A 24,843-nucleotide genomic window follows, 5' to 3' on the forward strand; every position below is an offset into this window, starting at 1 on the left:
AAACTATACCGCCTGTGTATCTCAATTTTCACTGCATCTAATCCAGTTGATAGTTTTTGGCCTAGGAGCAGTGTCTGCACGTCAGCAGAATAGCGCAGCCACCCACCGCCTGTTTACCTAAGTACTATTTTGTAATGGCATCTAGCCCAGGAAATCCTTTTGGGCCTAGTAGAATTTAGTGCTACTCAGCAGCGTACCCCACCCATGAAGCAAGCTACACTGCCTGTTTACCTAAATACTATTTTGTAATGGCATCTAGCCCAGGAAATCCTTTTGGGCCTAGTAGAATTTGGTGCTACTCAGCAGCGTACTTCACCCATTAAGCAAGCTACACCGCCTGTTGATCTAATTACTAATTTTTAACTGCATCTAGCCCAGAAAATTGTTTTGTACCTAATAGCATTTTGTGCTACTCAGCAGAGCACCCCACCCATGAAGAAACCAACACCGCCTGTTGGACTAATTTTAACTGCATCTAGCCCAGGAAATCATTTTGTACCTAATAGCATTTTGTGCTACTCAGCAGAGTACCCCAGCCATGAAGCAAGCTACACCGCCTCTTTACCTAAATACTATTTTGTAATGGCATCTCGCCCAGGAAATCCTTTTGGGCCTAGTAGAATTTAGTGCTACTAAGCAGCGTACCCCACCCATGAAGCAAGCTACACCGCCTGTTTACCTAACTACTATTTTGTAACGTCATCTAGCCCAGGAAATCCTTTTGGACCTAGTAGAATTTAGTGCTACTCAGCAGTGTACCCCACCCATGAAGCAAGCTACACTGCCTGTTTACTTATACACTATTTGTAACAGCATCTAGCCCAGGAAATCCTTTTGGGCCTAGTAGAATTTAGTGCTACTCAGCAGCGTACTCCACCCATGAAGCAAGCTACACTGCCTGTTTACCTAAGTACTATTTTTTAATGGCATCTGGCCCAGGAAATCATTTTGGGTCTAGTAGCAATTTCTGCTACTCAGCAGAGTACCCCACCCATGAAGCAAGCTACACCGCCTTCTTTCTTTCTCAATCTAACCCCTCGGCTTTGGGGTGTCCACTCTCCCTCCAACTCTCTCCTTCTCACAGGTGGACTATCGCTTGTTTTCACACTGTGGCGAATCTTTTGGGCCCAGGCATAAGAAGTCGTCGAGTTAATGGATAATATGTGCCGCCTTACAAACGTCCATGATGACACCTTCGAGGAAGCAACTAAACGCCTCAAATAGTGAGCAGGATATGGAGCACCCCATGGGCAGACAGCAATCTATGTAGTATGCTCCTTCACAGAAGCAGCCCAATGGGAGGACATTATTCGGAGGCACAGGTAGTAACCGGAACGCCCCCTCAATGTCTGTTTTGGCCATTAGGGTGCCCCTTACCAACTTCTTGAACCTGAACAAGAAATCATGAAGCATGAACGTAGTATATGGCCGAGAGCAATATAGTACAGCTCTCCCAAAATCAGTATCCAGACACACTGGGTCACCAGGACAACTCTAACAATCATGTACTACAGCAAAGAAAGGGAGTATAAAAATCCCAAGGATCATAATAGAAAAGACAACTTTATTGGTACAAAAATACATAGCAAGAAGATATGATCTATTAAAATAATGCAACAAAACAGGTAGTAAATAGAGAGAAACTCTAGGTATACTGGTGTAAATGGGAGACACTACATGTATCCGGGGGTAAGTATGCTGCTAGCAATGCGGCTACTACAAAATCCTATCATTATAGGGTGGTTCCTACGAAATCTCCAGGTGTCAGAGACAATACCCCATGAGGAACATACCTAACAAATAAATAGCCTATGCATGCTTACCCATAGTATGGCCGGACAGCTCACCCACTGTGCACCAGGAGCCCCTTGACGCACGTTTCGCCGCCAAGCAACCCCTTTTGAAAAAGCTTGGTGGCGAAACGTGCATCAAGGGGCTCCTGGTTTCATTACATAAAAATTATCAATGTAAATCACATCTAATATCTCATGGAGGTATGGAGTTGGAATGATGCTCAAAATCAAAGTGGAAAATTAAGTTACAGGCTGATCCAACTTCAGTGGAAATGCCTCAAGACAAGGAAATGATGATCAGTAGTGTGTGTGGCATCCACGTGCCTGTATGATCTCCCTACAATGCCTAGGCATGATCCTGATGAGGCGGCAGATGGTCTCCTGAGGGATCTTCTCTCAGACCTTGCCTAAAGCATCCCCAACTCCTGGACAGTCTGTGGTGCAACATTGGTGGATGTTGCGAGACATGTTGTCCCAGATGTGTTCAATCAGATTCAGGTCTGGGGAACAGGCGGGCCAATCCATAGCTTCAATGCCTTCATCTTTCACGAACTGCTGACACACTCCAGCCACATGTGGTCTGGCATTGTCCTGCATTAGGAGGAACCCAGGGCCAATCGCACCAGCATATTGTCCCACAAGGGGTCTGAGGATCTCATCTTGGTTTCTAATGGCAGTCAGGCTACCTTTGGTGAGCACATGGAGGGCTGTGTGGCCCTCCAAATAAATGCCATCCCACACCATTACTGACACACTGCCAAACTGGTCATGTTGAAGGATGTTGCAGGGAGCAAGATAGTGCCCCATGGGGTCTCCAGACTCTGTTACATCTGTCACATGTGCTCAGTGTGAACCTACTTTCATCTCTGAAGAGCCCAGGGCACCAGTGTCAAATTTGTCAATCCTGGTGTTCTGTGGCAAATGCCAAGCATCTTGCACGGTGTTGGGCTGTGAGCACAGCCCCGATCTGTGGAAGTTTGGCATTCAGACCATCCTCATGGAGTCGGTTTCTAACTATTTACGCAGACACATGCACATTTGTGGCCTGCTGGAGGTCATTTTGCAGGGCTCTGGCAGTGCTCCTCCTGTTCCTCCTTGCAAAAAGGCTGAGGTAACGGTCCTGATGCTGGGTTTTTGCCCTCCTACTGCCCCCTTCACATCTCCTGGTGTACTGGCCTGTCTGCTGGTGATGCCTCCAGTATCTGGACACTACTCTGACAGACCCAGCAAACTCTTTTTGCCACAGCTCACATTGATGTGCCATCCTGGATGAGCTGCACTACCTGAGCCTCTTGTGTAGGTTGTAGAGTCCCTCTAATGCTACCACGAGTGTGAAAGCACAACCAACATTCAAAAATGACCAAATCATCAGCTAGAAAGCATTGATACTGATATGTGGTCTGTGGTCCCCAAATGCAGAATCACTCCTTTATTGAGTGTGTCTTGATAATTGCCAATAATTTCCATCTATTGTCTATTCCATTTGCACAACAGCATGTGAAATTGATTGTCAAACAGTGTTGCTGTTGTCAAACAGTGTTGCTTCCTAAGTGGACAGTTTGATTTCACAGAATAATGATTTACTTGGAGTTGTATTCTGTTGTTTAAGTGTTTCTGTTATATTTTTGAGCAGTATATATATATATATATATATATATATATATCAAATATATATAAAAACAATTTACTGTGCGGTAGTGCGAAACGGCAGTCATCTGTTGGAAACACACGTTCTCCCTATTTGTCCTGCTGCTGACTTGATGTCCTAATAAAGATTGGATGTTTTACGGACGGTGAGTGCTCTTCTCCAATTCCTTATTACTGGCTTGGACTGAACTTTTTTCCTGAATGAGCACCTGGATTCCGTTATGGCTCTTAGCAACAGAATACCTGCTGTGTTATACTGCGTGTAGTAGTGGTTCATGTAGGCAGATGGCGCAGACTTCTTTTTGCCTTTTAGTTGTTGCTTAATCTATATGTACTGTAGTTATTTATGTAAATTTAGCTTTTTATTCTTTCATTGTTATTTGGCAATATGTAGTCTGTATATAAACCAAGTATTACGTTGTAGGTATTGCATATTACTATTTGGAATAAGTAGAGCATTTTTAACCCTATTTATTACTTTTTCCTTTTGACTTGAATCCTTATTGATGGACCAGATTGGTTCCGAGGAGGGTGTCACCAGTGGCAACTTCCATCTTCATTTAAAAGCAATAAGAGATGTTGTCTTCTGAACACAATAATTTTCAAAGTAGATGTAATTGAGTTCCTCTCATGTTGTGGACATTTAGGGCAATAAAATTTCTGTCATCAAGCTCTTTTCTTATCTTTGGGACAAAGTGCATTCATTGTAGTTACCTAGAGACATATTGCAAAAAAAAAATGTGGACGTGTCACAGTGCTACTGTGGCAAATTACATAAAGTTAGGTAAGTGTTAAAAAAAATGCAATTACCTGTGATGACCCTTCCAGAATATATTAATTGTAAGTTCATTGCAGTATACAAGTTGATGTAGGACAGATAATAAGAAAGGTTCTTTCTAATTAGAGCCTTTTCTAGCTATTCAGATGCACCCATTAATATTAATGGTGTAGGGATCTTACCAGAATATCCACATTATAAATAAATTGCAGTCTACAATGTGTAGGGAAGAAATTGATAAAGAAGTTTTGTATCTAGAGGAGACCATTCAGATGTCTCCATTGATATTAATATTGCGGTGGCCACAAAAGAGCAGTGGTGTTTGAGAATTAGTCTCTTGAATAATTTTCTCACTTGATTATACCTCAATATTTTCTACAGACATTGACCTGTCAATTCCTTTTTGTATGATAAGCTTGTAGGACTGTAATCTGTCATTATGTTAGTAATTGCATGTAAGTTTCAAGGGTTAGTTGCTTTACAACATAGGCTTCTTATCTGTTGACATTGCGTGAATTTTCCCTTATCTCTTGTGTTTTGGTAAATTATTGCTAATAATGCTGACATATTACACAGATATGAGTTATATTTTGTAATGATTCACTTAGTGCAGAAATTAAAGATCTTTAATACGGGAGTGGTTAGCTTTGTCCATAATAGGGTTTTGATTTCCATGTACTGTAAAACTCAGCTGTGAACAATGTGAAGCACCATAGGATGTCATCCAGAATATTTATCCATAATATGAATCCATGGAAGCTCTGTATTCTACCATAAAGGCCAAAGAATTTGTAATTCGCATAAAACTCATGCTTACGTTAGACCTTGACTGGGGACACTTTTGCAACATATCTTATTTCTCTAATTCATCTAAAATGAAAAATAAAATCTTCGGCAATATACTGAATTACAAATATTATATAGAGCTTTGGACATTTGTAAGTATTCATGGTTGCAGATTAAGAACAAACACTATGCAATTTGACTATGCAGTCATGAGTTAAACCCTTCATACACATTAGATAGCTGTCAGGCGAACAATGCTTTGGCCGATCATTCAGCAAACAGCCTTCTGGACCTTCTTTCCCATAAAAAGGAGAACACATTTGGCCTACTGATCTTGTACTCTCTACGTCTCTACTGCCGACATACTTCTCTGCTGGAGCCTTTTTTTCAAGAAAACAAATGGATTAGCAATTTGAAATTAGGCATTATCAACTAACATCTTCCATGACAGTCAGTTGACTGGTGCCTCCATACACATTACATTGTCATCCAAAGCAGTCGATATTGCTGATATTAGTATAATGCAGACCTATGCAACTGCAGGATGCAGGTTACGTTACATCTGACTGTTTGACTGTTTCTATATGGCCCCAGACTGGGACAGCAAAATGGTCAGAAGAAGTAGCCTGTGGGCTGTATGCCACAGCCACCCTTGCTCCATCCCATATCTCAATTTTATCGGTATCATCATCAGTGGAATTCAGATACTGGTGAACATAAAGGTGGAAGAAGGAAGTCTCTGTCTTCCACCATTCAGTTAGTGTAACTGAGTGTCTCAGTACAATAGGTGTCATGACATTATTAGACCACATCTGCTGTCGAGCCTCAGTGTGCAGAGCAAATACAGTAGTGCAACAGAGGAATTGGGGCCAAGTGTATATTGTTTATCTGTTTTTCATTCACTTGTTGGAAGAAAATATGAGGCCATCGTTAATGTGTTTGTGGGCTGTGGAAGATAATACTGTGTGGTGGACATAATATTGTGTTGGGGAAGATGTGGGGATCATATTATTGAGGTCATCATTCTGTGATGGAGGGCTGTGGTGATTATACTGTGTTGGTGGTGCAGGGGGTCATCATATTTTGCTGAATGGCAGTGTGGGTCATATTTTGGGGGTCATCATTGTGTAGGGTCATGATACTGTGGGTCATAATGTGGGTGATCATTCAGCATTAGGGACTTTAGGGACCATTAAATTGTTTATAGATGACTGTAGAGCCATCATACTGTTTGAAGACAGTGGTGGCTATCATAATGTATTAGGGCTATGGAGGTTCACACTGTGAGGGTCATCATTCTGTATGTAGGGAGCTATATGGAATCATACTGCATAGGTTTTAAAATTCTGTGTGCGAGATCATATTTTTTGGAAGTCTGTGATAGCCATAATACTAGGTTAGAGATCATACTGTGGGGTGGATTGTGTGAGCAATTAAACTTTGTGGAAGCCATTATACTGTATGTAGTCATATTTTTGGGGGACTGTGGAGGAATAAACTGTGTGCAAGGCTGTAGGAGCAATTACAGTGGGGCAAAAAAGTATTTAGTCAGTCAGCAATAGTGCAAGTTCCACCACTTAAAAAGATGAGAGGCGTCTGTAATTTACATCATAGGTAGACCTCAACTATGGGAGACAAACTGAGAAAAAAAATCCAGAAAATCACATTGTCTGTTTTTTTAACATTTTATTTGCATATTATGGTGGAAAATAAGTATTTGGTCAGAAACAAAATTTCATCTCAATACTTTGTAATATATCCTTTGTTGGCAATGACAGAGGTCAAACATTTTCTGTAAGTCTTCACAAGGTTGCCACACACTGTTGTTAGTATGTTGGCCCATTCCTCCATGCAGATCTCCTCTAGAGCAGTGATGTTTTTGGCTTTTCGCTTGGCAACACGGACTTTCAACTCCCTCCAAAGGTTTTCTATAGGGTTGAGATCTGGAGACTGGCTAGGCCACTCCAGGACCTTGAAATGCTTCTTACGAAGCCACTCCTTCATTGCCCTGGCGGTGTGCTTTGGATCACTGTCATGTTGAAATACCCAGCCACGTTTCATCTTCAATGCCCTTGCTGATGGAAGGAGGTTTGCACTCAAAATCTCATGATACATGGCCCCATTCATTCTTTCATGTACCCGGATCAGTCGTCCTGGCCCCTTTGCAGAGAAACAGCCCCAAAGCATGATGTTTCCACCACCATGCTTTACAGTAGGTATGGTGTTTGATGGATGCAACTCAGTATTCTTTTTCCTCCAAACACAACAAGTTGTGTTTCTACCAAACAGTTCCAGTTTGGTTTCATCAGACTATAGGACATTCTCCCAAAACTCCTCTGGATCATCCAAATACTCTCTAGCAAACTTCAGACGGGCCCGGACATGTACTGGCTTAAGCAGTGGGACACGTCTGGCACTGCAGGATCTGAGTCCATGGTGGCGTAGTGTGTTACTTATGGTAGGCCTTGTTACATTGGTCCCAGCTCTCTGCAGTTCATTCACTAGGTCCCCCCGCGTGGTTCTGGGATTTTTGCTTACCGTTCTTGTGATCATTCTGACCCCACGGAGTGGGATTTTGCGTGGAGCCCCAGATCAAGGGAGATTATCAGTGGTCTTGTATGTCTTCCATTTTCTAATTATTGCTCCCACTGTTGATTTCTTCACTCCAAGCTGGTTGGCTATTGCAGATTCAGTCTTCCCAGCCTGGTGCAGGGCTACAATTTTGTTTCTGGTGTCCTTTGACAGGTCTTTGGTCTTCACCATAGTGGAGTTTGGAGTCAGACTGTTTGAGGGTGTGCACAGGTGTCTTTTTATACTGATAACAAGTTTAAACAGGTGCCATTACTACAGGTAATGAGTGGAGGAAAGAGGAGACTCTTAAAGAAGAAGTTACAGGTCTGTGAGAGCCAGAAATCTTGATTGTTTGTTTCTGACCAAATACTTATTTTCCACCATAATATGCAAATAAAATGTTAAAAAAACAGACAATGTGATTTTCTGGATTTTTTTTTTCTCAGTTTGTCTCCCATAGTTGACGTCTACCTATGATGTAAATTACAGACGCCTCTCATCTTTTTAAGTGGTGGAACTTGCACTATTGCTGACTGACTAAATACTTTTTTGCCTCACTGTATATTGAGTTGGGGGGCTGTTGGTGCATCATACTGTGTATGAGGGCTATGGAATCCACTGTACTGTGTGCGGAGCTGTGGGACTATCATCTCATCTCCCAAGATCTTGGAGCTGAGATTTCCATCTGCGCATGCGCTGTCCCTGGTGGCCGTTTTCCCAGAGTCCACCGCATAGGAAACAATGGAACTGTGGGGGCTCTGGCCTTCACAAAATGTCATCAGAGCCCTCGCAGCACTGGAGATATCTGCAGCAGCATTGGGCACCCCCCGCAGCACTATCAGACACCCCCAGCACCACCCCGGGCACCCGCAGCACTGCCAGACACTAACTCATCCCAACCTGTGGCCTGCAGCAATGGTTCCGGTAAGGTATATCCGCATTATAAGACGCACCCCCATTTTCCCCCCAAATTTGGGGAAAAAAGTGCATCTTATAATCTGAAATATATAGTCTATCTGAAAACTGGGATGTGCCTTTGTATCCAGCCCTTATACCTTCTAGGACTACATTTTGCTGCAATTACCTCTGGAAGTCTTTTGATATTCACCCCTATCATATTTGCATATCTAGAGGCTAAATATTTTGCTCATAATTCTTTACAAACTAGTTCTAGCTCAGTCAGAATAGATGGAGAATGTCTGTGGACAGTAGTATTCAAGTTTTGTCACAGATTCACAATGGGATTTAGGTCTAGACATTGTGCAATTCAAACACATGAATATGCTTTGAACTAAACCATAACATTATAGCTCTGGCAGTATGTTTAGGGTCATTGTCTTGCTCGAAGGGGAACCTTTGCCCCAGTCTCGAGTCTTTTGCATCCTCTAGCATGTTTTCCTGCAGTATTTCCCTGTATTGCCCTCCATCCATCTTCTTATCAACTCTGACAAGCTTCTCTGTCCCTGTGTTATGGGGATACTGGGACAGAGTGGAGCCAGAAGATCATGACATCCAGTTTCATGAACGTCTGAACTGTTTAGAAGCGCTTCACCATCTTAATAAAGTGTGTAGATTTTTTTCCTTCTGGCAGGGCAATAGATAATCTGTTCCATTGACGTGGTTAGTGTTATCATGTACACTATGGTTTCCCACAGGGGACAGATAAGGGTTGATATAGTAAAGGTACTGTCACACTAGACGATATCGCTAGCGATCCGTGACGTTGCAGCGTCCTCGCTAGCGATATCGTCCAGTGTGACAGGCAGCAGCGATCAGGCCCCTGCTGGGAGATCGCTGGTCGGGGAAGAAAGTCCAGAACTTTATTTCGTCGCTGGACTCCCCGTAGACATCGCTGAATCGGCGTGTGTGACACCGATTCAGCGATGTCTTTGCTGGTAACCAGGGTAAACATCGGGTAACTAAGCGCAGGGCCGCGCTTAGTAACCCGATGTTTACCCTGGTTACCATCCTAAAAGTAAAAAAACAAACACTACATACTTACCTACCGCTGTCTGTCCTCCAGCGCTGTGCTCTGCACTCCTCCTGCTCTGGCTGTGAGCGTCGGTCAGCCGGAAAGCAGAGTGGTGACGTCACCGCTCTGCTTTCTGGCTGCCCGGCGCTCACAGCCAGACCAGAGAAGCAGAGCGCCGAGGACAGACAGCAGAAGGTAAGTATGTAGCGTTTGTTTTTTTACTTTTTAGGATGGTAACCAGGGTAAACATCGGGTTACTAAGCGCGGCCCTGCGCTTAGTTACCCGATGTTTACCCTGGTTACCGGGGACCTCGGGATCGTTGGTCGCTGGAGAGCTGTCTGTGTGACAGGTCTCCAGCGACCAAACAGCGACGCTGCAGCGATCCGGATCGTTGTCGGTATCGCTGCAGCGTCGCTATGTGTGACGGTACCTTAACATAGCAAGGAACGTGAACCAAGCATCTCCATCTTCAGGAGCAATCTGGGGGACAGGGATAGACTAAAGAGCCCCTAGTTCTAGTTACCTGGTTAGCACCCACAGTCCCAAGGCAATGCATGACACCCTGCTGACGAAAAGCATCCGCACAGCATGATGCTGCCACTATCTTGGTTGATGATGTGGCTGATGTTTTCAGGGATGTTTCATTTAGCCTAAAGAGTTCTACTTTTGTCTCATTTGAAAAGAGCACTTTCTTCCACATTCTAGCTGTGTCCCCTACATGCAAACTGCAAATGGAACTTCTTATGGCTTGATTTAAAAAATTACTTTCTTTTTGCCACTCCTCCATAAAGGCCACATTTATGGAATATACAATTGATAGTTGTCCTGTGAACAGATTTTTCCCATCAGAGCTGTGGATCTCTGCATCTCCTCCAGAGTGGCCAGGGGATGTCAGTTTTAGGTGGATGGCAATGCTGTGGTAGATTGGCAGTTGTGATATACTCTTTCCATGTTTGGATATTAGATTGGACAGTGCTTCATGAGATGTTCAGAGCCTGAGCTATTTTTTAATAACCTAACCCTGTTTAGCATTCTCCACTACTTTTTAGGGCTTGTTTCCACATGCGAGAAACACGTCCGTGCCTCGCATGTGGAAACGAAGTTCTGGCCCGGCACTCCGGAGTGGAGCGTGCGGCTGCATGTGTTGCTATGCGGCCGCACGATCTGCTCCGGAGTGCCGGCGCCAGAACTTCATTTCCACATGCGAGACACGGACGTGTTTCTCGCATGTGGAAACAAGCCCTTACCCTGATCTGTCTGGTGAAGCTATACTGAGAATAAATTACACACAGGTGGACTCAATTTACTAATTATGTGACTTCTGAAGGCAATTGTTCAAAGGGGGTACCAGAGTAGAGGGGGCTGAATACAAATGCACAGTTAGTTAGAAAACTATGCATCATTTCCTATACACTCCAAAAACACATTTAAGTTTCTGGGTAGAACATAAATGTTGAATACTTTTTCAAGGCACTGTAAGTTCTAGTCTACCTAAACTTCATGAGTGCACTACAATAACAGTGTAGATGAAGATGATGATTGCTGCATCAGTAGTCCTTACAGTGGAGCTGTCACTTACCATAAATAAGTAATTTGCCTAATATAAATGTTGCTGTCAGCCTAAATCTGGCATTGTATATTTCTTGTTCCTGTGCCTCTCAGGTTCTAAGATATATCTATCTCTTGCATGTATACAACAACTGGTCATGGTCCTCAAAATGACTCTCATAGACAAGAATTTATGACCATGCGTACTTAGCTAAAAAGACTAGATTTATAGAAAAGAAAAAGGTGGCCATATCTCAGTAATTGAGAGGGGCAGGAGCAAAAGAAAAACGACTCAAGATTCGGAAGCATACATGCAGCAGCATTCAGACCAGGTGGATAAAATATACATTTATGGCAAGTGATAAATCCTCAATATAAGGGTATTCCCATTCTTCAATGTCATAACATTTCACTAGAACAAAGCTTCCTTTGGCATAGTAGTACACTCAAAGTTAAGGGTTTGGCCATGATGGCTGGAGAAAAAATCGGACTTATTTTCAGTAGATTTTAGGGATGTCAGTTTTGTCATGTACCTGGCAGTGCAGTGTTGGAATATTTAACTACTCTAGAAGATAAAATGGACACAACAATAACTAACCTTATTTGAATGATGACTTCACTAGTCTATTGTAAATGCCTGGTCATCGAATATCTATTACTGTTTTATAATGCATTTAAAAGGTTTTATCATTATATATATTTTATTGCCACCCACACTATAAATGGCCATAATATGTACACTAGATCTATATAGAAATAACCTAGATATTTTGATTTTCTTTTTAGTATTTAATAGTAAAAACTATAAAAATAAATGATGGTGTGGTTTTATTTAGCATAGACAGTGAATTAGGCTTATTTTTCTACGAGAACTTTCATTTTGCTATTTAGCATGCTTTTAAACCAATGTAAAATGCAATTACTGCACTAAGGTATCGATCTGGAAAGCAGAGATTAGTTTTAATGAATTTTGTTGCTGTTGTACAGTTAGACAGTAATGGTGCCATGTTGTACTTTACACAAGATTGAGCAGTTGGCTATGCAAGGCCCTTCACTGTTTGTCAGCCATGACATGTTTCCTAAGTTTAGGAAGCATCCTGCGTCTCCAAGGATTAAGCTAGAGATGAACAGCTGGTGTATTATCCTTGTAAAACACATACTAAAAAGATCACATTTACATGCTAGAACATTAATACAGATGCTAAAAAGAAACATTTTTCAAAGTTGATGGGATACTTGGAGTCAAATGTCACATTTTGAGCTTGAACTTACAATGTCAAGAAAGACAGATGTAAAAAACTATATAGTCAAAGTCTCTGGTCGGTCAGAACTTTATTACAGTGAATGCGAGCTAAACATCACTTCTTTGAAAAGCTATTGGTGAATTACAGGAGAGATATCTCCTAGGTGAGTTTCCACAGTCTACCATTGGCTGAGATGTGGAAGGAAGTATGCAGTAGATGGCACTTTAGACCCGCTGCAACAGCAATGACGTATTGCCCCTCATATACAGGTACGACCGGGCCTTGACAAATATTCATACCAAGTTAACTATTCCACATATTTTCACATTACACCCACAAACTTAAATGTATTTATTGGGATTGTATGATAACAATTCAAAGTAACATGTACAGCATTTGTAAAGTATAAAGGAAATGATTCACGGTTTCTAACTATTTTTAACCCCTTACTCCCTGGGCCATTTTTCATTTTTTGCTCCCCTTCTTCCCACAACAATAATTTTTTTTTTATTGTTCAGTCAATATGGCCATGCAAGGGCTTGTATTTTGTGGGACTAGTTGTACTTTTGAAAAGTAGACTTGGTTTTAACATATCATGTACTGTAAATCTGGGAAAAAAATCCAAGTGCGGTGAAATTGCAAAAAAAGTTCTGCAGTTTTCTTTTTGTTAACATGTACACTAAATGCTAAAACTGACTATCTATTATGATTCTCCAGGTCATGATGAGTTCACAGACACCAAACATGTATAGGTTTTTTTTTATTTAAGTGTTGAAAAAAATTCCCAAATTTGCTTTAAAAAAAGGCGCCATTTTCTGAGACTTGTAGCATCTTAACTTTTTGTGATCTGGGGCTGGGTGGTGGCTTGGTATTTGCAACCCAAGCTGACATTTTTATTGATACAATTTTGGTATAGATACAATGTTTTGATCACCTGTTATTGCATTTTATTGCAATGTAGCGGCAACCACAAAAATGTAATTCTGGCGTTTTGAATTTTTTTCTTGTTACGCTGTTTAGCAATCAATGTTTTTCTATTGATAGATTAAGTGATTTTGAATGTGGTGATACCAACTATGTGTAGATTTGATTTTTTATTGTTTTCTTTTGAATTGGGAGAAAGGAAATTGATATGAACCTTTATATTTTTTAATTTTTTTAATATTTTTAAAACCGTGTTTTTATTTTTTGCATGCTTCAATAGTCTCTACGAGAGACTAAAAGCTGCAGTACTTTGATTGACTCTGCTACACACAGGCAATGATCAGATCAAATGTGTGTAGCAGAAATGCTCACCTGCTATGAGCGTCAACCATGGGGTGGCGCTCATGGCAATCTGGCAATGACAACCACAGAGGTCTGCTGCAGACCTCTGGTTGTCATGCTGACCCATCAGGGTCACTGATGGACAGAGCCAGTGACGCAGTTCCTGTAAGCGCGAGTTAAGTGCCGCTGTGAGAGATTCATTCAAAGTGGCATTTAACTAATTAACAGCCATGGTAGATCGTCAGGTGTATAGATCAGCTGTCATGTGTCCGAAAAGGTGCCGGCTCAGAGCCAGAGCTGGCATCAAACAGAGGGAATCCAACATGTGCGTATTATTATGGCACATGTCAGAAAGGAGTTAAAAATATAAATCTGAAAATTTTGACAGGCATTTGTGTTCAGCCCCCTGAGTCAATGCTTTGAAGGATCAAATTTTGCTCTAATTATTACTGTAAGTCTTTTGGAGTATGTTTCTACCAGCTTTGCACATTTGGAGGCTAAAATTTGTGTCCATTATTCTTTGCAAACTAGCTCTTGCTCAGAGAGATTGGATGAAATTGGAGATTGGATGAAAGCAGATGAAAGCATCTGTGAGCAGCAATTTTGAAGTCTTGTCACAGACACATTTTGGTCTAGACTTTGAGTGGTAATTCAAACACATGAATATGTCTTGATCTGAACCATTCCATTGTAGCTCTGTAAGTATGTTTAGAGTCATAGTCCTGCTGGAAAGTAAACCTATATCCCTGTCTCAAGTTTCTTTCAGCCTCTAACAAGTTTTCCTACAGGATTGCCCTGTACTTAACTTCATTAATCTTCTCATCAACTCTGACCAGCTTTCCTGTTTCTGTTACAAGAAGAGCATTCCCACAGTATGATGCTTCCACCACCATATTTAACTGTGAGGATGGTGTTTTAGGCTGATGTGCAGTGCTAGTTTTCTGCCACATATAGCAGTTTGCAATTAGCCCAAAAAGTGATACTTTAGTCTCATCTGATCAGAGCACCTTCATCCACATGCTTGCTGTGTTTTCTACATGGTATTTTGCAAACTGCAAACAGGACGTCTTGTGGCTTGTTTAAAAAATGGCTTTCTTTGTGACACTCTCCCATAAATGCCAGGTTTGTGGAGTTTACGAGCAAGACCATGTTCACATGTTCAGCATTTCATCAGTATTTAAGATCCATATTTGTAAATCAAAATCAGCACCATATCACTTACTCTCTTATAGGACTTCTTCCATTTTTCCAGAGGCCACATAGTTCTCTACTGACTACAGTAAGATGCCCATGTGTCTTCTGGAAAAAGCAAGAACAACTTTAATGCAAACCTGTCATCGGGATTTTTCTAAGTAATCTACAGGCATTGTCAGGTTGGTGCTCTTACACTGATTCAAAGGATACCTGGGATGAGGAAATCCATCCTGTAGTTGTTGTTTAATCTTTGTTTGCGGTTTTCATTTAATGAGATTATAATGCCTCAGGGCCTTATCATAATCTCAGAGGGATTAAATAGCAGGTCACTGAACTTTCAGTGGCCTGCCTCCTATTTTATATACTGTGCTTGCGCAGTTTATATTGGTGGTCTTCAGAAAAAAATAACTCCAGCAAAACGGCCGCTTGCCATATATTCCACTGCCCGTGCCATTTTGCTGGAGCCAATTTTTTTCTCCAAAATGGTGCCAGCAGTGGTGCATGCACAGTAGCATCTATCTGCAAGTGATATTCTTAATCTACGCAAGCCACACCCACTGGCGGTGGCACATGCGCATTAGCATCTATCTGCAAGTGATTCTCTTAATCTTTGCAAGCCCCACCCACTGATGGCAAGCGCTTGTGCAAAATGAGAGCATTGCTTACAGATAAGTGTTACGGTGCATGCGGCGCAATAGCGCTACTTTTTGGAGAAAAAAATTGAGCTCCAGCAATATGGCACTGGTGGCAGCACATGCACAGTAGCATCTATGGCTCCATTTTGCTGGAGTTAATTTTTGTTGTAAAGGCCACAATATAAACTGCGTAACTGCAGTATTTAAAATAGGAGGCAGTTGTCTGAAGATTTAGTTACCTGTCATTTAGGCCCACATGGATTAAGATGAGGCAAGAGCACCAAATAAAGACCCACCCACAGGCCCACTCCAAAGCTTGAGAATCTCATTAACTGAAAACAGCAAACAAAGGTTAAACAACAATTGTAAAGTGCTGCGGAATATGTTGGCGCTATATAAATAAAAATTATTATTATTATTTCTTCAACCCAGGTATAATGTAAAATCATTGTGACACCGTCAACCTATCAGTGCCTGTAATTTACTTAGCAAAATCTTTGACAGGTTCGCTTCACTAGAATTATGCTATACATGTTTGTTGTTACATGTCTCTTAAAGAAAAAAAAAACCTTTTTGTCTTGCTAGGACATGGCAAACTGGGCCAAAACCTTGGCTGGCTTGGTTTTCCCCCAGGAATAACTAGTTTACTTAGGAAGTCTCCCTTTTATATTTTTGCCATTCATATGTTCATATGTGCATCTGAAGTTCTCTAGGAAAAATATCTTCAAATTCCAATTAAACAGCAGAAAAACAAATAATTACTTTAAGCTTCAGTATACCCTGATTTTAAAATTTCAAGATAGGACATTGGTCTAATCATTATCTATTAAGAAGTGCTATTCAACTGGTAAACTAGAAAATACTACTTACTACTTTTTTCAAGTTATTATGACAGATAACAGTAGAAGGTTAGATTTTATATTATCATTGCCCAGATTATCATGCTTTCTGATTTTGCTAATAGATGATATGTAGTTCTCAGTAATGCACTTGTACTGGTTTCAGTATGATTTATCCCAGCTCATATTTTACGTAAATTATAGTTTTTAATTCTTCTATGCAATATTCGTTTACATATTAAAAGCTGGAAGCCTTGTTATGCAGATTTAATCTAAGTGCCAACAGCCAATGTCAGCCAATGTTGTTGGCAATGAAGACAACTAAGTGCTGTTCATTGCCAGGCACCACATTTTGTTAACATGGGACCATATAGTGACAGATTCAGTAAAAGTGATGTAAAACATACTGTTTTTTTCATCATATTTTGTTCCAAAGCTTTTATTAAAGTATGATATTATTTGGCCAGGTTGAACTTGGCATTGGCTACATTTGTAAAATATGACACTTGCCAAAAAACATGACAGACATTAGTATACTAATCTAAATATGTGTGCTGTAATTCGGGGTATTTTGATTTTACATTTGAATTGGTACTTTCATTGCCTCCTTATCTGAATTGAGGAGTTTACTAATTTTGTGCATGCTATGATTTGTAGTAAAGGTGGTAGAACATCTAGATCACTTGAACCGATAAAATCAATGTTTATTCCAAAATTGTTAAAAACATCTTCAGTGTATATTCCATAAAAATATTAGGTGAGAGGTCTATGAGACATGGGAGTTGTTTCTAACCTTTCAACTCCCTGATTCTTAGTCATAACATTAAGACTTAGAACCAGGAAGTTCAAAGGGGTTCGAAACATAGTAACGGCCATGACTTCTACATTTTTTGCCTAATCTTTCATGGAATATGCACAGATGAAGGTGTGTTTAACCATTTTGGAATAAATATTGTTTTTATCTATTCAAATGTGCTCGATGCCCTACTTCCTTGCAACCTTCTGTGTGTGATTGACTCTCACAAGTGCTCCAGTGCACTACATTTTGTGGTTCCTGGCCTATAGGAGGAAGAGATGGACACGTTTTCTCCTCTTTTTAATCTGATTTCAGATACCCTAACTCAGTATGGCAATTGATTATTGTTATAAAGGCAAGTTATATATGCTGAATCTGTTGGGGGTCAGCAATATAAATGTGGCATTGTTAACATTATCTATGAAGGGCCAGTATAGGGCACAATAGGACCAGCTAGAGCATCATTTACCATTCATTTTAGAGTTCCAATCTATGCAATAAGGCAGGGACTAAGATTAGGGTACAAGAGGGTGTTTAAGTACTTGTGTAGTTGTGACCTAGGAATAACCTTATTCTATTTACGAGTGATACAGTAAACTGACTAATATGGATCTCTGGTATATCTGTGTTCAGACAGGGCAGGGCATGTCATGGTTTAATTTGTATATTACCAATACAGATGGAGACAGATCATGTCTCTTTAAAGTCCTGTGTGACAAGTCTCTTACTGACACATTCCCTCTGTGGGAATGCTGATAATTACATACATGTTTAGTGAGCCCTGAAGGTGTCACAAGGCCCCCACTATTTTGCTGACCTTCTGATCATCCAAGATAAGAGAATTATTATACATATATGTCTATAATACTTTGCTAGCAATACTATTATCGTGGTCTTTTTCACTTCTTTTTTTTTCATGGTGGGACCATTGTTAAGTGGTCTCTTTTAAAGCCATGTCTTAAATACTATGATTTTATGAGGTAGATTTTTCAGTGAATATTTTTCAAAACTGTGCCACCTATAGCTTAATTTTGCATCTGAAGGGTATGCTTTATTATCCTATTAAATGAGAATATTCAATATGGACAATATCTTTTTTTATGTAAGTTAGAGAGCCTAGAGCCCTAAGAAAAAGCAGCCTATTCCATCAGAAAAGTTGACATAACTAGAGATGAGTGATAGGATCTGCGAAGGATCGAGTTTAGTTGAATTTTCTGAAATTCATGGTTTAATGCAAATTCAAAAAATTTGAGATTCAATTTGTGGTTCGCATGAAAAAACTCTTGGAAGGCACCATTTCCCACACTTGAAGCAACAGAGAGCAGACTAATGTCTTTTTCGTGGCGGCATGGGTTTCCCCAATTACCTGCAGTTTTGACATCGAGCAGATTATCATAGCAGTGGTGGTCAATACCTGGGCCATCACAGATCAGAGTTTACCAGTGGAGTTTGTACTACAAAGTCACTTCCATCTTCTGAGTCGCTGGATATGTCTCTCTCTTGTAGAAAGTAAGCCCTTATAGTCCGTGAGGTCCTCTCTACTTCTCTCTTCTGTAGACTATGAGAACCTAGCGCAACAGTATCCTCTCACCTGTAAATTGTAAGCTCTAATGGTCAGTGGGGTTATTGCTTTTTCTTCTCCCTTCATGTATTTTCCGAGCAAGCACAAGGTTTTTAGTATTGAGATTACAGTTACTCAAGTATATTTTCTCTACATTGTACTTTTGGGGATAATTTGAAAAAATTGACATTCTCAAATTTTTTATGATCCGCTCATTCTAGACCTAACCATTTAGAACACAATAAGCACCATGTTATTTTAAACCATAAATAAATGATTGCATTCAGCCTGTGCAACTGATATCAGCTTAATAATAATATGACTACAGTAAAGAAAACATGGCAAATACTAATCAGCTGATTGCAAGAGGAGAAGGGGTTTTCCTTTTGGGATCATTTTAAGAGTAAGAGCACATGGCTTTGCTATTTGTATGGCGGAAAAATCTTCTACCTGGATTTATCAATGATCAAATTAAGTTAAGTTAATTTGTGCAGCTTTTGTATAAAAGTAATGTGGGTAGAGTTTCAGATGAGTGGCCAACCACACTATCTCGTCTCTTAGAGCTGAGTGTCATCTTTTTCTTTCTTTCTGATTTCTAAATAGAAATCGGAGAAGTGTTGCTTGAGCAGTGGTATAGAGTACAAAACAGCAACTTAACACACATATGCAATAGCTGTTAGCTGATATTTTAGAATTAACCTAAAGAGAAGGGAAAAAATGTTTGGAGAGTTAGGCTATGTGCACACGTTGCAGATTATTTTTTTTCATGGCGAAAATGCATACACAAAACAACCCATTGAATTCAATGGGATTCCGTAATGCTGTGCTAATGCTGCGTATTTTTCCGCGGCAGAATCGCATCATGGAAAAATACGCAGCATATTCATTCTTTGTGCGGAATCACGGTGATTCTGCACAGATAAGAGTGCATTGATCTGCTTACTTCCCACATGGGGCCAAGCCCACAATGCACAAAGTAAGCAGATCATGTGCCCTAAAAAAGAATTAAAATAAAAAATAGTTATATACTCACCTTCTGGCGACCCCCGGATCTAGACCAGGCCTTAGCAATGCTTCCGGCAGCTCCCGTTCCCGGTAATGCCTTGCGACAATGATCTGTGATGACATAGCGGTCTCGCATGATGCTATTTCATCTGAGGTCATTGTCGTGAGGTATCACTGGAAACGAAAGCTGTTGGGAGCATTGTGAGGATCGGGAAGGCTGTGGGGGCCGCCGGAAGGTGAGAATATAAAAAAAAAATTTAATTATTTTTAACATTATATCTCTTTACCACATCAATAGTAAAAAGTTGGTTACACTTGTCAAACACTATGTTTGACAAGTGTGACCAATCTGTCAATCATTTTTCCAAGCGATGCTACAGATCGAATAGGAAAACGCTAGCATTCTGCAAGCTAATTACACTTTCAAAACGCTAATGTTTAGCAGGAATATGCGTGCCCGTGCCAATTCCGCATGCGTTTTACCCGCTACAAGGAGTTGCAGAATTGCCACGGAAATTGCTGCAGCAATTCAGCAACGTGTGCACATAGCCTTTATGTTCTTGAAATCATAAATACGCTTTACTGGAGGTATAACTTAAGACACAACATTATTAAGTTGAGATACAAAAATAGCAAAAATATACAAAACCAGAATTTTGGCCCAATTTACTCTGCAAATGTGACCATTTTTCAATTTTGATATTTGAGAGCCCATAATTATGTATTCCTACCTAAAGAGACAATATTTTGGGCTTTAATACTAAAACATAACTATTATAAATATACCATGTTGCTTATCTTCTCAGCTTATAGTGAAGTTACACATTAAGAGTATGTGCACGCGTCAGGATTTCTTGCAGAAATTTTCCTGACAAAAAACAGACATTTCTGCCAAAAATCCACATGCGTTTTTTACACATTTTTTCATGCTTTTTTGACGCGTTTTTGACACGTTTTTGGTGCATTTTTTGTGCGTTTTTTCCCAAATGCATAGAATAGCGGGAAACATGCAAAAAATCCACAAAATTAATGAACATGCTGCTTTTTTACCGCAATGCGTTTTTTTCCCAGAAAAAAACGCATCATGTGCACAAAACATGCAGAATGCATTCTAAATGATAGGATGCATAATGTATGCGTTTTTAATGAGTTTTTATAGCTTTTTTATCGCGAAAAACGTGAAAAAAATGCGAAAAAACCTGAACGTGTACACATACCCTAACAAAAGAAATCATACAAAAGAAGCTAAAATACACTGTGGCTGCAGCTCTGTCTCACATCGCATTGAACTTTTAGAAGTTTGGTGATTTATAACGTGCTACATTTTTTTTTTATTTTCATCACTACCCTCTAAAATCCATAACTTTTTATTTTTTCAGCAACATAGCTATATAAAGGTTGTTTTAAAAGGGAGAGGTTGTGTTTTTCACTGTCATCATTTTCTGTGCACATAATTTATTGTATTAGCTAACTTTTATTAACTTTTTCGGGGGATGAAAAATCGCAGCATTTTTTAAGGCATTCACATAGCACAGTGCATAAATAGCAAAATAACCTTACTCTACAGGTAGAAAAATGATATTGATACTAATGTTTTTCTATTTTTTATTTATATATTTGACAAACTTTTCACAGTAAATTATTTAATGCATTTAAACATGTTTCTTTGCCATTATATTCTTAAAGACAACTTTTTTTAGTTTTCAAATCTTTTTGAAGTACACACAAATTTTGGATTGCTAATTAATTCATGCTTTAAGGCATAATAAGCAAAAATAAACATTTCTTTTACGGAGTTCAAAGAAAGTGTTTAAAACATGATAAGTTATAGTTTGGGTTTCTATAGAGAGAGAGTGATACTAAGGTAAGGTATTTTTCATTTTTACATAATAAATCAGAAATAGAGGGGAAATATTTATTCTGTTTATATATAATTTGTATCAATTTACGAGATTTATCTTTGATTTTTTCACTTTGATATGCCATCCCTCACAGGCTGACATTCTGTTAGGTCTTAATAGGTGTTTAAATATGGCAGATTTGTGGCCCACTGTTAGACTCCTTTAGGATATAGCAACCCATCGGCATAGTGAGAGCAGATTTTTTATTTAAGTGGTCAATGGGTTGATGGAGAGAGTCTAGTCCTGTGATTAGCAATGACAGTGGCATCACATGATAGAATAGATATCTGAGCTTGAACTTATCTTTAATCACGGCCATTACAGAATTTGGGATTGTTAACAAATGTAACGCACTGTCCATCCCAGTTTACAACTAACAAAGTAGTAATAAACTATTTATTCCCCAAAAATGAGCTTCTTGCAGATCCCTCTGAAAATAACAAATACGTAAAATCCAACATGCTCATATTATTTCCTCATTCTCTGATGTCAAGAAACTCCCATGCACATTTGATTTTTAGTTTGTCTAACAAAAAATGTTGAATTGTTTGAATAACTTCTCGAGTATGGGATAAAAAATGAACAATCTTTGATGCTGCTTACAAAGGGCTTACAACAACTGCCTGAATCCAATCGAAGCATGAATTGATGAGCATTACCATAAAAGAGAAAGAGTTATCAATATTAAACAAAAAAGATATACAGTATATATTGGTACGATTTTAGACAGTAGATAGAAAAATATTTAGAATTGAGAGTCCTCAGTGGTTGATACCTTTTAATGGCTAACTGTAGGGTTGAGCGACCTTGACTTTTTTAGGGTCGAGCCGGGTTTCGCGAAACCCGACTATCTCAAAAGTCGAGTCGAGTGAAATCGGCCGATTATGGCGAAAAGTCGACCGAAACACGAAACCCAATGCAAAGGCAATGGGATTTTTTTTTTTTTCTCTCTCTCTCTCTCTCTCTCTCTCTCTCTCTCTCTCTCCTCCGTCCGTCCCTGAACTGAAAAACTGGTGTTACACAGTGCAAATCGCTACAGCGCACAAGCGACAACATGGCGATAGGCGTCCACGCCCCTAAGACCTATGTCATCACTCTGCCCACGCCCCTTCATTGGCTGAAAAAAATGGCGCCAAGCGCGTCATACGAAACGCGACTTTGGCGCGAAAGTCGCGTACCGCATGGCCGACCCCACACAGGGATCGGGTCGGGTTTCATGAAACCCGACTTTGCCAAAAGTCGGCGACTTTTGAAAATGAACGATCCGTTTCGCTCAACCCTAGCTAACTGAAAAGATGGTAACAAATTGCAACCTTTCGAGACTACTCAGGTCTCTTCATCAGGCATAGACTAAAAGAAATTCTGAATAAATATAAATATGTGATTCTTCAGATTTTGTATTAGTCTATGCCTGATGAAGAGACCTGTGTAGTCTCGAAAGCTTGCAATTTGTTACCATCTTTTCACTTAGCCTTTAAAAGGTATCAACCACTGAGGACTCTCAATATTAAACAGTAAGTTTTTGTGTTGTCATAATGCATTGAGTCTCTTAAAGGGGTTGTCAACTTCTTAGATATTGATAGGCTATCCTTAGAGTAGGTCATCAATATCAGATCTATGAGATTCCGACAACCAGCAGTCCCAAGAGTCATGTGTTTGTAGTCCTGACTGCAGCCAGATGTAAGAAGTGTACAGATCTGGAACAGCTCAATACACTGGGTAGCGGCTGTACTCAAATCTGTAGCTCAATCCCTGTGGAAGTGAAAAGGAGATGAGCTGCAGTACTCAAGAATGTCCACTACACAGTGCACAGAACTTTGGTGTTACAGCTCAAAATACGGTTTACATCCATCCCAAAGCCTGATATCACCAGATATTTTCTGATATTTATAATCTACCTTAAGAATAGACCATCAATATACAGGTAATTGACAACCCCTTTAAATATCCACAAACGTTCAGAGAAGAGCTGCCAGGATGGTGAGCAGACTGCAAAGTATTTCCTACAAGAAAAGGTTAAAGGATCTGGGGAAGTTTAGCTTGCAAAAAAGAAGGCTAAGAGGAGACTTAATAGATGTCTACAAATATCTGAAGGGCTGTCACAGTGTAGAGGAATTATCCTTATTCTCATTTGCACATGGAAACATGACAAGCAATGGGATGAAACTGAAAGGGAGAAGATAAAGATTAGATAATAGAAAAAACCTTTTGACAGTGGGAGTCATCAACAAGTGGAACAGGCTGCCATGAGAGGTGGTGAGTTCTCCTTCAAAGAAAGTCTTCAAACAGATGCTTTACAGACACCTGAGGTGGCTTAGTGAATCCTGCACTGCATTGAACAGGGGCTTGAACACGATAACCATTGAGGTCCCTTCCTACTCCAACATTCTATGATTCTATGATTCTAGACTGCAATAGAAATATCTGTATTAATACACATAAAAATGAAAATCATTCTTTTCTATGATGTTATAGTACCTTTATGCATTCAAATACTTTGAGTATAAAGGACAATTGTTAAAAATAGTTAGTAATATTTATTATATAAAACCTTAATTCAGACTAAAAACCCTATGAGCAAAGTTTTTAATAAATTATTTTTCTTTTTCCTTTACAGATGGGGAAGAAAAGGAAATTTAGTTTTTTGGAGATTATTCTAATTGTGCTTTTTATTATGATGACAATAATATCAGTTGCTTTTGTTGCCCTTTTTGCAACAGGACAACCAGGACTCAAATCAGCAGGTAAAAAACACTAATTAATTGCATGAACAATCCTTAACATCGTATAATAATGAAGCGTGATGAGTCTGTCTTCACTTTTAGCTGATGCATAACAAGCAGATACATTGAATATATTTATTTTAACCTATGGCTTCAACTTGTTTGCATAATTATTTTTCCCAGATGTAGATTTACATGATCATTTTTAATCATTTTGGTTCCCCCATGCTAAGTTTGTGGTTTAAATAAGGTAGAGAATCTCTCCCTGTTTCACTTTCTTGATGTGATTAAGTAAATAAATTAGTAGCTCAGAGGATAGATCTCTTATCTCTTGATACACTTTCCTTCATAACTATAACCTTTCTGAAAGTAGATTTCTTTGGAAGCTTAGAAACGTGTAAACTTAAATAATAAAAAAAGATCTAATGGTTCCTATTTCTTTGAAATGTTTTGCTTTTAGACTCTTCCCCGCCATTTAAAGGTGTATGTCCAGCTACCTCTCATAAAGACAGAATAGACTGTCTTCCAGATCAATTAGCTTCTGAGGTGAGAATACACAACTACCATTTAAGAACTGTTCATA

General features: G+C 39.6%; 1 protein-coding gene across 2 annotated transcripts in view; it reads left to right on the forward strand.

Moving 5' to 3' along the window:
* SI (sucrase-isomaltase) overlaps nt 1-24,843 on the forward strand; it is a 427,600-nt gene that overhangs the window by 13,192 nt on the left and 389,565 nt on the right. For both annotated transcript variants that reach the window (XM_069727394.1, XM_069727395.1), the window contains exons 2-3: nt 24,155-24,281; nt 24,721-24,806. In XM_069727394.1, coding sequence (XP_069583495.1) covers nt 24,155-24,281; nt 24,721-24,806 — 213 coding nt within the window. The remainder of the gene's footprint in view (nt 1-24,154; nt 24,282-24,720; nt 24,807-24,843) is intronic.

This window comes from Ranitomeya imitator, chromosome 5 (genome assembly GCF_032444005.1).
Source record: "Ranitomeya imitator isolate aRanImi1 chromosome 5, aRanImi1.pri, whole genome shotgun sequence".
Taxonomy (NCBI): Eukaryota; Metazoa; Chordata; class Amphibia; order Anura; family Dendrobatidae; genus Ranitomeya; species Ranitomeya imitator.